The 12,168-nt window shown below is 34.8% G+C and overlaps 6 protein-coding genes across 6 annotated transcripts; 3 read left to right on the top strand and 3 right to left on the bottom strand.

The window, feature by feature from the left end:
• Positions 1 to 21: 21 nt before the first annotated feature.
• On the bottom strand, positions 22 to 1,473 carry DFA_01539 (glycoside hydrolase family 30 protein; the record flags this gene model as incomplete). The annotated part of the gene is made up of 3 exons (XM_004359446.1): positions 22 to 876; positions 951 to 1,328; positions 1,423 to 1,473. 3 exons carry the CDS (start codon positions 1,471 to 1,473, stop codon positions 22 to 24), a joined length of 1,284 nt encoding a protein of 427 aa, XP_004359503.1.
• Positions 1,474 to 1,705: 232 nt separating this feature from the next.
• On the top strand, positions 1,706 to 2,497 carry DFA_01540 (uncharacterized protein; the record flags this gene model as incomplete). Its single annotated transcript, XM_004359447.1, has 3 exons — positions 1,706 to 1,716; positions 1,938 to 2,242; positions 2,367 to 2,497. The coding sequence occupies 3 exons, from the start codon at positions 1,706 to 1,708 to the stop codon at positions 2,495 to 2,497; spliced, it is 447 nt and encodes a 148-aa protein (XP_004359504.1).
• A 571-nt stretch (positions 2,498 to 3,068) lies between these two features.
• Positions 3,069 to 4,634, top strand: DFA_01541 (glycoside hydrolase family 25 protein; the record flags this gene model as incomplete). The annotated part of the gene is made up of 3 exons (XM_004359448.1): positions 3,069 to 3,261; positions 3,415 to 3,464; positions 3,555 to 4,634. 3 exons carry the CDS (start codon positions 3,069 to 3,071, stop codon positions 4,632 to 4,634), a joined length of 1,323 nt encoding a protein of 440 aa, XP_004359505.1.
• Positions 4,635 to 4,794: 160 nt separating this feature from the next.
• DFA_01542 (uncharacterized protein) lies at positions 4,795 to 7,971 on the bottom strand (the record flags this gene model as incomplete). Its single annotated transcript, XM_004359449.1, has 6 exons — positions 4,795 to 5,361; positions 5,438 to 6,116; positions 6,203 to 6,275; positions 6,744 to 7,155; positions 7,232 to 7,787; positions 7,847 to 7,971. 6 exons carry the CDS (start codon positions 7,969 to 7,971, stop codon positions 4,795 to 4,797), a joined length of 2,412 nt encoding a protein of 803 aa, XP_004359506.1.
• A 424-nt stretch (positions 7,972 to 8,395) lies between these two features.
• On the top strand, positions 8,396 to 9,970 carry DFA_01543 (uncharacterized protein; the record flags this gene model as incomplete). Its single annotated transcript, XM_004359450.1, has 4 exons — positions 8,396 to 8,427; positions 8,788 to 9,449; positions 9,520 to 9,754; positions 9,829 to 9,970. The coding sequence occupies 4 exons, from the start codon at positions 8,396 to 8,398 to the stop codon at positions 9,968 to 9,970; spliced, it is 1,071 nt and encodes a 356-aa protein (XP_004359507.1).
• A 440-nt stretch (positions 9,971 to 10,410) lies between these two features.
• DFA_01544 (putative sphingomyelinase) lies at positions 10,411 to 12,147 on the bottom strand (the record flags this gene model as incomplete). Its single annotated transcript, XM_004359451.1, has 1 exon — positions 10,411 to 12,147. The coding sequence occupies one exon, from the start codon at positions 12,145 to 12,147 to the stop codon at positions 10,411 to 10,413; it is 1,737 nt and encodes a 578-aa protein (XP_004359508.1).
• Positions 12,148 to 12,168: the final 21 nt, after the last annotated feature.

A 12,168-nucleotide genomic window follows, 5' to 3' on the forward strand; every position in this document is an offset into this window, starting at 1 on the left:
CTTTTCTTTTGATTCTATTTATTAAAAATAAAAGGTTGTTAGACCAATTGGTAAGGAATAAGTTAAATATATATTCTCTTGTACAAGGTTTAATTGTAAATTCATTATGGTTGAACATGAATTGACAACTACTACATGATAACTATTACCATCACTATTGGAATAGGCTATACTGTTGATACATGATGATGATGGTTGTTGTGAGTTATTAATGATTTCGCTGTCAATTCTAAAACATGGTTGTGAAATGAATTTGTTGTAATGTGCAGTTCCATAGTATTCCACATTGTATTCGATCGATTGATAGGTTGATTCATCGACTGTTATGAAACCTCTACAATTTAAACATCCGTGATTGGTTGGACCACTTTGAGTATTTAAAGCAAAGTTCCATTGGAGCATTGAACTTGCCCAATTGGTCATTGCACCGATATAAAGATTATCAGATGCCCAAACAAGATTGTCTGAAAAGTTGGGTGCCCATGCCCCACCACTACACTCGGTCATGTGAATCTCCTTTTCAGGGAACTTGGTATACACCACCGATTGATTAGAAACGTCACCTTGGTAACAGTGGAATGCTGTAGCACCTACATATGGGTATGCATCCTCATCGCTTAAAATGTCGAGTGGATACTCTGGATCGATCCAATTATGATCGTAGATGAATATCTCTGTTGAAAGATTAGCTGCTTTCAACTTGGGACCCAATAATTTAACTAGTGATGTTTCCACCTGACTAGTAACCAACATTCCTGGATATGTCATTGGTTGAAACAATGGTTCATTTTGAATTGTAATTGCATAAATATCTATTCCTTGTTCTTCTTTATACAATGTTATAAATTTAGTTATAAAGTCTGTATATACATCATACTATAAATAAATAAATGAATATTAATATCAAAAAAATATGATTTGTTTTGTTTTGTAAATTATTATTTACTTACCATGTTTAAATTTAAAGTACCATAATCAAGACTATCGGATGATTTCATCCATGTTGGAGCAGACCATGGAGTGTAGATTAATCGAATGTTTGGATTGAATTGTTGGATTGTTTTGATGATTGGAATGGTGTAGAGTAGATCAATGTTGATTGACAAATGATCGAGTGCAGTGTCACCGACGACATCGTCATAGGTATAATTGTACAATGAGAAATCACATGAACTAGCAGGTACTCGAAGCATTGAAATACCTATTCCTTCATTTGGATCAAATAATGATTTCAAAACATCCATACCAAACGTTTCATTTGTCTTTAACATCTCTGAAAACAAGTATGCCGATGATTGTGTTAGTGCTCCTCCATATCCATATACTCTCTAAAATTTAAACAAACGATTAAATATTAATATTTGTTATCAAATAGACTATATCTAACATCATTCATTCATTCATTCATTGTTTCAAACTTACTTGATATTGATTAGAAGTATCTACATTGATAGTAACATCTACTTGATTCATACTCGATGATGATGATCGTTCCTTTGACACTGATGATTCAAAAGGAATATCAGATTGTCTCTCAAATAAAATAGATTGATCCAATGTTGTTACCCATACTTGAGATGATGTTGGTGGTTGCTGTACAGAAGCAGATACTACTATAGTCGTCGTCGATTGATCAAACAACAAAGATAATAATACAAACTGAGAAAGAATGCAGACAAGTATAACCTGACTGTGAAGAATCAATATGAAAATGAAGTAAGTAAGTAAATAAGTATAGATATGATATGGAGAGATGTACCAACTACACACCCACTCTGTGATCACATACACTTTCATCTTGGGTTGCTACTTGTTGTTGAGTTTATATTATAGGTTCACTATGTTAAAACGAGCCATGTCCAAAAGTATCTATTAATTTCGACCAACCAACAAATGAAGATTGGTGAACTAAATAATTATTATTTTTGATTTAAAAGTAATTATGCATACTTTCCCATTGCAGCACCTTTTGCATTCAGAACACATGGATCAAGCCATGACTTTGTTTTCAAGTTGACCGATGTCAAAATGATTGAACATGCCAGAAAGGTTTTAAAAGATCAAGAAGTCCATGTCATGGGAAGAATCAGAAAGTCTCAAACAGACTATAATCCCCATTTCTCTTTCCATCTTGACCCAAATACCATTACCTTTTTCAGCATGGCCATTGAAGTATGTGATGCTACTCTTACCTATACTGAAGAGAATCTCGATGAAGCTTGTGGTGCTTTCCTTCCAGGTTGTTTCTATTGTCCATGGTCATCTAAATTGACCAGAGAAGTCAAACTATAAACCAACCATAAATTAATCATTAAATAAATACACCAACAATGGTACCTTTAAAAAATAAAACTTTATTACTAGAGCTTCTGGATCATCTGCCCAACCAACATCTGACTCAACCACAGCCACATCTGGTTCAAACTCTGGCCAAACCTTTGCTTCTGGATCAGCAGCTCAACCAACATCTGGTTCAATCACTGCCACCTCTGCTTGATTCAGAGGATTGGTACACCAAAACTAGTAGTTATAAACCCAACACCACAATACTGTGTTGAATATTTCTTGAAATCATCAAATCAAGATTATTATTATTCTCCTTTTAACCCTCTTTATCCTGGTAGGTGATCAACTTATTTGGTTCTCTTCACAATAAAACATTTCAATTTTAGAACTTTCTAAAGCAAAATCTCTCTCGCTGTGAGGTAGGTATTGTATTCGGACAAGTATTCTCCTTTTTTCCTTTTTATCTTTAAACATTAACAATTATAAATTTTATTCGAGCCATTATAGCATGATCATGCACTACTAAATAGGGAGTTCTCGATTTGTTTAGAGGTCATATCCGACATTGGACTAAGCATAAATTAAGTTTATCGACCTATGCTTTAATTTAACGATATGATTCGTCTGGTATTCTCGAAAAAAAGAAATATCCGCAGTAAATTTCTTCGCATTTTCCTCAGATCCTTAAGCGATGTCCTAACCGATTGTTACTTATGCAACTGTTGTTTATATTTTAAAAATCATCATTTAGATATCTAAATTTAATATATAATTATATAACAATGTTCAAAGTTATTATCTTTGCTCTAGTTGTAGCACTTTCCATTTCATCGGTTGTCAACGCAGGCAAAGCTATCGATGTTGATGCCGATACATCTGGCTCCATCTCATCATCACAATACAGTTGTTTAGCTCAACAAAATCAAAAGATTATCATCCAAGCTTGGTCTGGTGGTTATGGTTTAAATAACAATTGTATGTATCCCATCGCTTTGGATGATCGCACACACACCCACTTTACAAAAAAGCGTGTGTCGTGATATGTGATATATTGTTCCTCATTGTCATTATGCGATAACTAATCATTACTCTTCTTCATCTTCTTTTGATCACATTTTAATCTAATAGTGGCTTCTGCTTACAAGAGTGCCACTGCTGCTGGTTTATCAGTCGATATTGTAAGTTGGCTTAAAAATTAAATAACCACTAATATTTGTTTGTTTATAAACCTATATTAACAATCTTTTTATTTCATTTTTGATTTATAGTATGCCTTTTTATGTAATCAATGTGGTGGCAATAATCCAGTATCTGGTGCTATCAAGTCATTGGTATCTTATTGTCAATCTAATGGTGTCAGTTTTGGTACACTTTGGATTGATGTCGAACAATGTCAAGGATGTTGGGGAAGTGTTTCAGCCAACGCTCAATTTGTTGTTCAAGCTGTTCAAGCTGCTGCTTCTTTGGGTGTTCGTGTCGGTGTTTACTCCTCACTCGGTGAATGGAGTCAAACCGTCGGTACATTGGATCAATTGTCAGCCTACCCACAATGGTATGCTCACTATGACAACAACCCTTCTTTCAGCGACACCCAATTCTACTCTTATGGTGGTTGGTCAAACCCACAAATGAAGCAATACGCCGGTAACACCAACCAATGTGGTGTCTCTGTTGATTTGGATTATTTCGGTGCCTCTACTACTACCGGTACCACTGATTCTACCTCTGCCACTACATCTGGCTCAACCTCTGCTACCTCTGGTACCTCTGGATCAACCTCTGGCACATCTGCCTCTGGTTCAACCTCTGCTACCTCTGGTTCTACCACCAACTCTGGATCGACCTCTGCCACTGGCTCTGGTTCAACCACCAACTCTGGCTCTACCTCTGCCACTGGATCTGGTTCAACCACCAACTCTGGTTCAACCTCTGCCACCTCTGCCACCTCGGCCTCTGGCTCAACCTCGGCCTCTGGCTCAACCTCTGCCTCTGGCTCAACCTCAGCCTCTGGTTCAACCTCTGCCACCTCTGCCACCTCTTCCACCTCTGCCACTGGCTCTGGATCTGGATCTTCAAGCACCAACTCAACCTCATCTGGTTCAGGCACAGGCTCAACTTCATCTGGCGACTCTGGTTCCGGTCGTCCATCCACCTCTGGTTCTGGATCAGGTACCTCTGGATCTGGCTCTGGATCAGGTTCTGGTACCTCTGGTGACTCTGGTTCCGGTCGTCCATCCACCACCTCTGGTTCTGGTTCAACCTCATCTGGCTCAGGTTCAGGTTCAGGTTCAGGTTCTTCATCCGGAGACTCTGGTTCTGGTCGTCCATCCCAAGCACCAGGATTCTAAATGATAATCCATCATCAATCAATCAATCAATCAATCAATCAATCAATCAATCAATCAATCAATCAATCATAAAACAAAGTTGTAATATTACAACAATATTAATATTAAAAACCAATTCTTTTTTTTTTCAATGTTTCTATTTATTTATTTATTTATTTATTTATATGATTAGAATATTTAATAATGCCATTGATAATAATAACAGTGATGATGATATTGCTAATTGTACTGGTAATCTAACAGACAACGAAGAATCTAAACTTGGTGTATGATCATCATCGGAAAAGGTTATTTGTTTGGTAGTATTGGAGTATAAACCAAATGGTGGAATAAATAGAGTATTGAATTGACTACAAACTCTATTTCGAGAACCCAAGTCAAAACATTTAGAATAGTCTCCACTTTGATAGACATCATGAATGGCATAGTCACATTTAGACATCTTGTCACAAAGGTATTTACCACATTGTTGATTGGCACATGTTGTACTAGGCCATGGATTATCTGAATCTTGACAACGACTAAATGACATACATTGGTAGTATGTAAATATCGCTCCAATACACTGTGGTGATGAATCTATAATTGGTTGACATATTCCCATCCCATTCTTGTATGGTCCACACATACACAATTCTACACCTTCAATGCAATCCGTGTCACCACTACACAAAGTAGTAGCAGTACCATTACTTTTAGAATATTTTTCACAATGTCCTTTAATACACTAAATATAAAGAAAGTAAAAGAAATTGATTAGAGGTTGTTAAAGGGTTATTAATATTAATATTATTGATAAATACAGCTAAACCAATTGAACATTGATCATAATGATTACAAGGCTGATTCAACTTGGACGAGAATTTTAATTGACATGAATGGAATTGAGTGTCTGATTTCTTGACACATGAAAGGTGTGGTAGACATTGACCAATTAATAATTGATCGATCGTATTGGCTATAGGGTTACTAATTTGATCGTAGGTTTTACTATTGTAGGCTGGATCACATGCTTCACCTTCTCTTCCTTTGTTTCTACATTGGAATGATCTAACGTCACAATAGTCTGATGGTGGGCACTCTGAATTCTTTAAACAACTAGATTCATTATCACTTGTCAGTAGTTTCTGGCATTTCCCAGGTCCCTCTCCAGATGAGGTACATTGTGTTTTTAGACATTGACTGTTATCGCTACATGATAATCCTGTTTGTCCAGTTACACAAACTCCATTACTACATCTTCCAGATGTATTACATATGGGAGCACCAATACATTTCATAGATCCACCACCACATTGAGCATCAACCAAACAAGTTTCACCAAGTGTCAACGTATGGTATCCATAACATTCACCATTATAACAAGTCATTCCACCACCACAATCTTTTCCACATTTAGATCCTTCATCTCTCTTGTCCATACATCTATACTCCATTTCATCCATATTCAAAATACATTCTTGTGAAAAAACACATGGAATTCTTTTTTTAGAAATTAAAAATAATTTAATATTTTTTTCAAAATCTTTTTTTGGAATATCTATCTATCTTTAGATTACATTACATACCCATTATTACAAATCTGTCCATTATAAGAACATTTTTGATTAGGTCTACAATTAGACTCTACTACTATACAAACTTTAAATAAAATAAAAAATAATAATACTAATATATGTATATTGTGAGGTGGTCGTAGTTTATTCATTAATTAAATATGATATTTGTAAAAATTACATTTGTTACACTATTCTATTGAAAGGAGATCATGATAAAAAGATTTCTTTTTGTTGAGTGAGTCTCGAGACTATGAAATATTTGATGTTGTTTGTTATTATAAAATTTGGTTTGGTTGATTTTTAGAAAACTATTTTTAAAACTATTTTTTTTGACCAATCAAAATTGAAATGGGATCTATCTTTTTTGAGGTAGTTGACACCGATTAAAAAAGGGACCATAGTATAGATGGGAGACTGATCATTACCAAAAGCAATATTAATGGGGGTTGTGAAATAAAAGATGCCTCTGAAATGTTAGAGTCAGATCCAGATGATGAGGAAGAAGGTTGAATAGGGATATTTGGTTGACTTGTTGAATTATTATATAAACTTTTAGGAGGTATAAATGCAATGTTGAATTGAGAACATATTGGATTATTGTTGGTAGAATCTATACAAGGTTGTGAATTTAATAATACAACATTTTGCAAGTTGTGGTCGCATAACCTCATCTTTGCACAAAAGTATTTTCCACATTGTTTGTTGGCGCATGTCTCTCTTCCCCAAGGACTATCGGCATCTTGACATTTACTATAGGACATGCATTGATAATAGGTATTGAGTGCATCGACACACTCTACAGATGTATCTACAATTGCCTTACATGTACCTGCACCATTATTAGTTGAACTGTTAGGTCCACATAGACAAATCTCTGATCCTGCTATACAATCCCGATCATCACTACAAACTTTTGAACTATTATCTTGATTTTTGTAAGGTAAACATTTACCAGATATACACTAAATTTAATAATATTAAATAATATTAGTATCTAAATTAATTAGTTTAATTGGGTGCCAATGATTCATTACATACAGCTAAATTAATTCCACATTGATCAAAGTTATTACATTGCATATTTGACTTTAAAGAGAATTTTAATTGACATGTATAATCGGATTGATTGTTGTTGTTGTTATTATTTGTATTATTAGTCTTGGCAATACATGAAAGATGGGGTAGACATTGTCCAATTAATGAACTGTTGGAAGATGGGATATTGGTTTTTGCAAAGTCGTCATAGTTGTTGTTGTAACTAGGGTCGCAAGACTCACCCTCTCTTCCTTGTTGTCTACAATTACTTAGACGTGCATCACAATAATATTGTACTGGGCATTCTGAATTTACCGTGCATGCGTCGTCCAAAGATCTAGTGCAAACAGTTGAATTGTAGTATTTTGACATTTCACCACCACACTGAATGGAATTGCTAAACGACTCACCATAAGTCTTTATTCCAGGTGTCCAACAATTCTTTTGGATACAATAAATTGTACTACCACAAGGAGTACTTCCACAAGGATCACCCTCTAATTTATTTGGAACACATGAAGTTGTATTACAATATTCTGATATCATACACATTACTCCTCTAAATAAGAAAGATTTACTTTTAATATTTTTAGTTGCCAAATTTAAATAAACACATACTTTTGTGGATTACAAGAAGAGTAGGATCCAGCTGGAGAACATATATTTCTCGGTCGACAAGTTGACACTATTGGACTGACATATAATCCTACCAATATAATAAATACAATTAATATTCTATTCATTATGACTTTTAAATATTATTGATTGATAGATAGATCACAAGATGTAGATATAGTTTTGGTTTGATAATATTTTTCATTTTGCCTTACTTTCTTTACCGTCAAGTAATAACCTAACCAAACAAAATAGGGAGGGAGGGAGGGAGGGAGGGAGATATTGTTTATTATAAATGATTGATATCAACCAACCAAACACCTCAACCAACCTCTCATCTAACCCAAAGTTGAGTTACCCAATCAAAGGGAACTTTTGGCAAATGAGAATTTTTACATCATGATTACTAGCATTAGAATATTATATTATTCATGTGTATTTATGTGTTGGTTTGTCGACTAGTGGTAATATATATCGATCGGATAAAGATAAATCGCATTCGATTAATGTTTTCGACTCGCCATTGAGGATGATAATAGCGTAGTGATAATAATGATGAAGGAGCATAGAATGGTAACGACATTGTGTATTATGTTACTCAGTGAGCGGTAGCAGGGGTGAGGGGGGTGTAAAAAACAATAAATAAAAAATAAAAATTAAATTTGGGGGTGAGCAAAGAAGCAGTTTTAAAGATAGTGTGTTTGATTCTCTCTCTGCTGTCACTCTGCTATTTTACCTCCACACTCCATTCGAGATCACTTTCACAAACGAATTGCAAATTAGCCAAAGAGAGAGATAGATAAAAAAAAGACTGTAGTTATAAACTATCTATCTAATACTACACACTTTTTAAAAACATAACATAACGCGGGACAAAGAAAGCATAGTTAATTAACTTACTTTACAAACACGTACTCAGATAGTGTAGCAGTAATATTAAAAAGACAACAACAACAACAACAACAACAAGAATATATTAAGAAAGAGAAAGAGAAAGAGAAGATAACTAGTTGTTATTTTAAAAGAGTAGAAGAAGAAGAAATGAGTCTCCTTAGAAATGATCCAAAGTATCAAAGAAAGATGGACGAGAAACAAAGAGTGGTGAGCGAAAGAGACGCTTTTAGTAGTGGGTCGACGATGATCAACAACACCAACACCATCAATGGCGCCAACAACAACAACACGAGTAGCAGCAACAAGTCGATTTCTTCGCTGTCACCTTCGTCACCGTCGTTTATTAGATCGATATTTAGTATTGGACACGGTAGTAGTGGTAGCAGTAATGCATCATCATCAACGACAACGAGTGGGTCGTCACATGTAAGAGGTGTGTCACCATCGACCTCTCCCTTTTCATCACCTCTATTTAGTTCACCGGCCTTTAGCTTTTCTGCCTCTCCTATTCCACCTCCACCTGTATCCATTTCAAACGACCATACTACCACTACCACCTCTACTACTACCACCTCTACTTCGACCACTTCAACTACATCATCATCCAATAATACCATTACTGCCATTAATCCAAACCCATTTAAAGCACAACCATCTCAACAATCATCAATTAGTCAATTAAGAAAATACGATGAAGAAAACGAAGAATTAAGTATGTCAATAGTCACCGACAAGTGTCAAATAATTATTAACAAATATCCTTTCTTTTTTTGTGTTTATAGTTAATCAATTGATAATGGCAGAAATTAGAGAACAAGAAGATAGAGATATGGCAAGAAAACTTCAAGAAGAGATTCAATTTGCTGAAAGCGATGATGAAGAAGAAATCGATATGTCATATGAAACACTATCGAGATTAGAAGATGTAAAGGTTGGTGCAACCGATCAACAAAAGAAATCAATTAAACATATTCAATATAAAAAGAATCATTTATCAAATGATGATCATGATCAAAGGTATGTTAAAGACAAAAAATATATCTTTTGGGGAATAATGTATATTAATATCCTTTTTTTTCTATTCTTTTTAGATGTTTGATTTGTTTGGAAGATTTTAATGAATCTGAATCATTAAAAGAATTACCAAAATGTCATCATATTTATCATCCACAATGTATTGATATTTGGTTAAGAAACAAAAACAAATGTCCACTATGTAAAGTTGAATTATAATAATTAATAATAATCAAAAGTTCATTATAATAATTAATAATAATAATAATAATAATAATAATAATAATAATAATAATAATAATAATAATAATAATAGTAGTAGTAATATAGTTGTGAGTCAACTATATATATCTATATCCTCCAATTTCATCATCTTTTTGTTTAAAATCTAAAAATGTACATAAAACAACAACAACAACAACAACAACTAAACCTCCTCAAGAAACTACACCAACAATCTCAAAATAACAACAACAAAATATTATAATATAATAATTATAAATGTATCCAGTTTTTTAAAACAACAACAACAACAACACCAACAACTTACAACCTTATTACGTAAATAAATAAATGTATTTCGATCCTCCATCTTATCCAAGATATTGTTTTTTTTTTTTTATACATAAATAATAGAGATATTAATATCTCTGGTTTTATTATTGTTGATTATTATAAAATTGAAGATTTGTAGATACACCATAATGATCACTTAATTGAGTGAATGGGAAACCTTCAATAAAAAATGGTTCCACTTTGGTTGTACCTTTAACTCTACATTCGTCGGTTGTCGTGGTGTCATTGACACGGTCCATTAAAAATATATAATCTAGTCTTTTGAGACATCCATAATCGTTTGGATGAGTGAGACATGTTTCTCTAGGGATACTATTCTGAGCCAATCCAATGGTATCTCCAACCGTCGCTGGATGACATCCTACATCTTCTTTTAAAAGATCGGCTATTTTATATACTTTCTTGCCACCTTGTGGTGGTGTTGCCTGTTGTTGTTGTTGTTGTTGTGGTTCATCGTCACCTGTTGGTGGTACCCTCGATAGATAGGCAATCATTTCTTGATATTCTTTGCTGTCCTTTGTAGGGTCGGTTTTGGATCCTTTTCCGTCGACGTTTAGGTCACCGGCCAGGATAACGGGGTACGAGTCAGACTTGGTCATCTCGATGATAAAGTCTCGGAGTTGGTTGAGTTGGATGGTTCGTACAGAGTCGTTCATCTGGTTGTCTCGACCACCACCCTTTTGCAGTTGTTCTTGGCTCGGGTTGTACGATGCTTGAAGATGTGTCGAGAAAAGGTGGATGTATTCAGATCCAGGTGTACCATCGTCACGTGTGATTTGGATTTTGGTGTAGAGTGCACCCTTGGATGCAAGCATGTCGCTGTCTACACCCTGCTTGAATTGAAGATACTCGGTCTTGACAATCGGGTGTTTGGAGAGGACGACAATACCGCCGTCTACGAGAAAGGTGGTGCGCAGCAATCTAGGTAGCGGCGACGTTGCACTATACAAAAAGTTCTGTTTCTTTGCCTTTTCAATAAAGCGTTTTTGTCTAAAGCTAAATGCTGAAAAGAGCTCTTGGAGGCATATTATGTCAAATTGACCAAGTATTGATCCATCCAACTTGCTGAAACTCTTTCCACTATGTGATTCTAATTCTTGTTCAAATGACGAAGATGATCCATTTGCATGAGTGTGGTGGTGATGATGATGGTTGGGACGTGGAGATCTCCATGGTGAAAGGTATGGGATGGACGGGAATCTGTCCTTGTCCACCACATACAATGAAAAAGGTACGACGCTACTCGTAGTGCCCTTGGGTGAACTCGTCAACTTGTCCAATTTGTGTGCATTCAAGTCTGACGATATCATGCATTCCAAACGTTCGTCTTTGTAGTCGTTATGGTTGTTCTTGATGCCAGGTGGACGTACAAACACGTTATAGGTAAGTAATCTAACAGTTGTTGGACTACTATCACTCACCGACGATGATGATGATGAAATAGGTGATTCTGAAGATATACTAATATTTGATTCATTCATTCTACCTTTATAACTTGATGATGGAGTAGTAGTATGACTCAAATTTGAATGAATATAACAAGGTGGTTGATGATGTTGTAAAGTTAAAACTCTAGAGTTATTATCTCTTTTAGTAATCGTATTACTATTACTGTTGTTATTGCTAGCACTATAGTTTAAAGGATGACTACAAGTCTTGTCAGCGACAATGCTTGTGCAACTACCGTTTTGAAAAAAATAAAATACCAACAAATAAAATAAAATGATGGTGGAATAATTAAAGCGGGGTATAGGTATAATCGTGCGACAATTGTGCTTATAAAAGAAGGAGGAAGAAGAATTAAGTTTATTTATTATCATTTAATTTTAAAAAAACACAAC

The sequence above is a fragment of the Cavenderia fasciculata genome (genome assembly GCF_000203815.1).
Source record: "Cavenderia fasciculata unplaced genomic scaffold Scf_Dfasci-F-a-25c12.r2-5, whole genome shotgun sequence".
Taxonomy (NCBI): domain Eukaryota; phylum Evosea; class Eumycetozoa; order Acytosteliales; family Cavenderiaceae; genus Cavenderia; species Cavenderia fasciculata.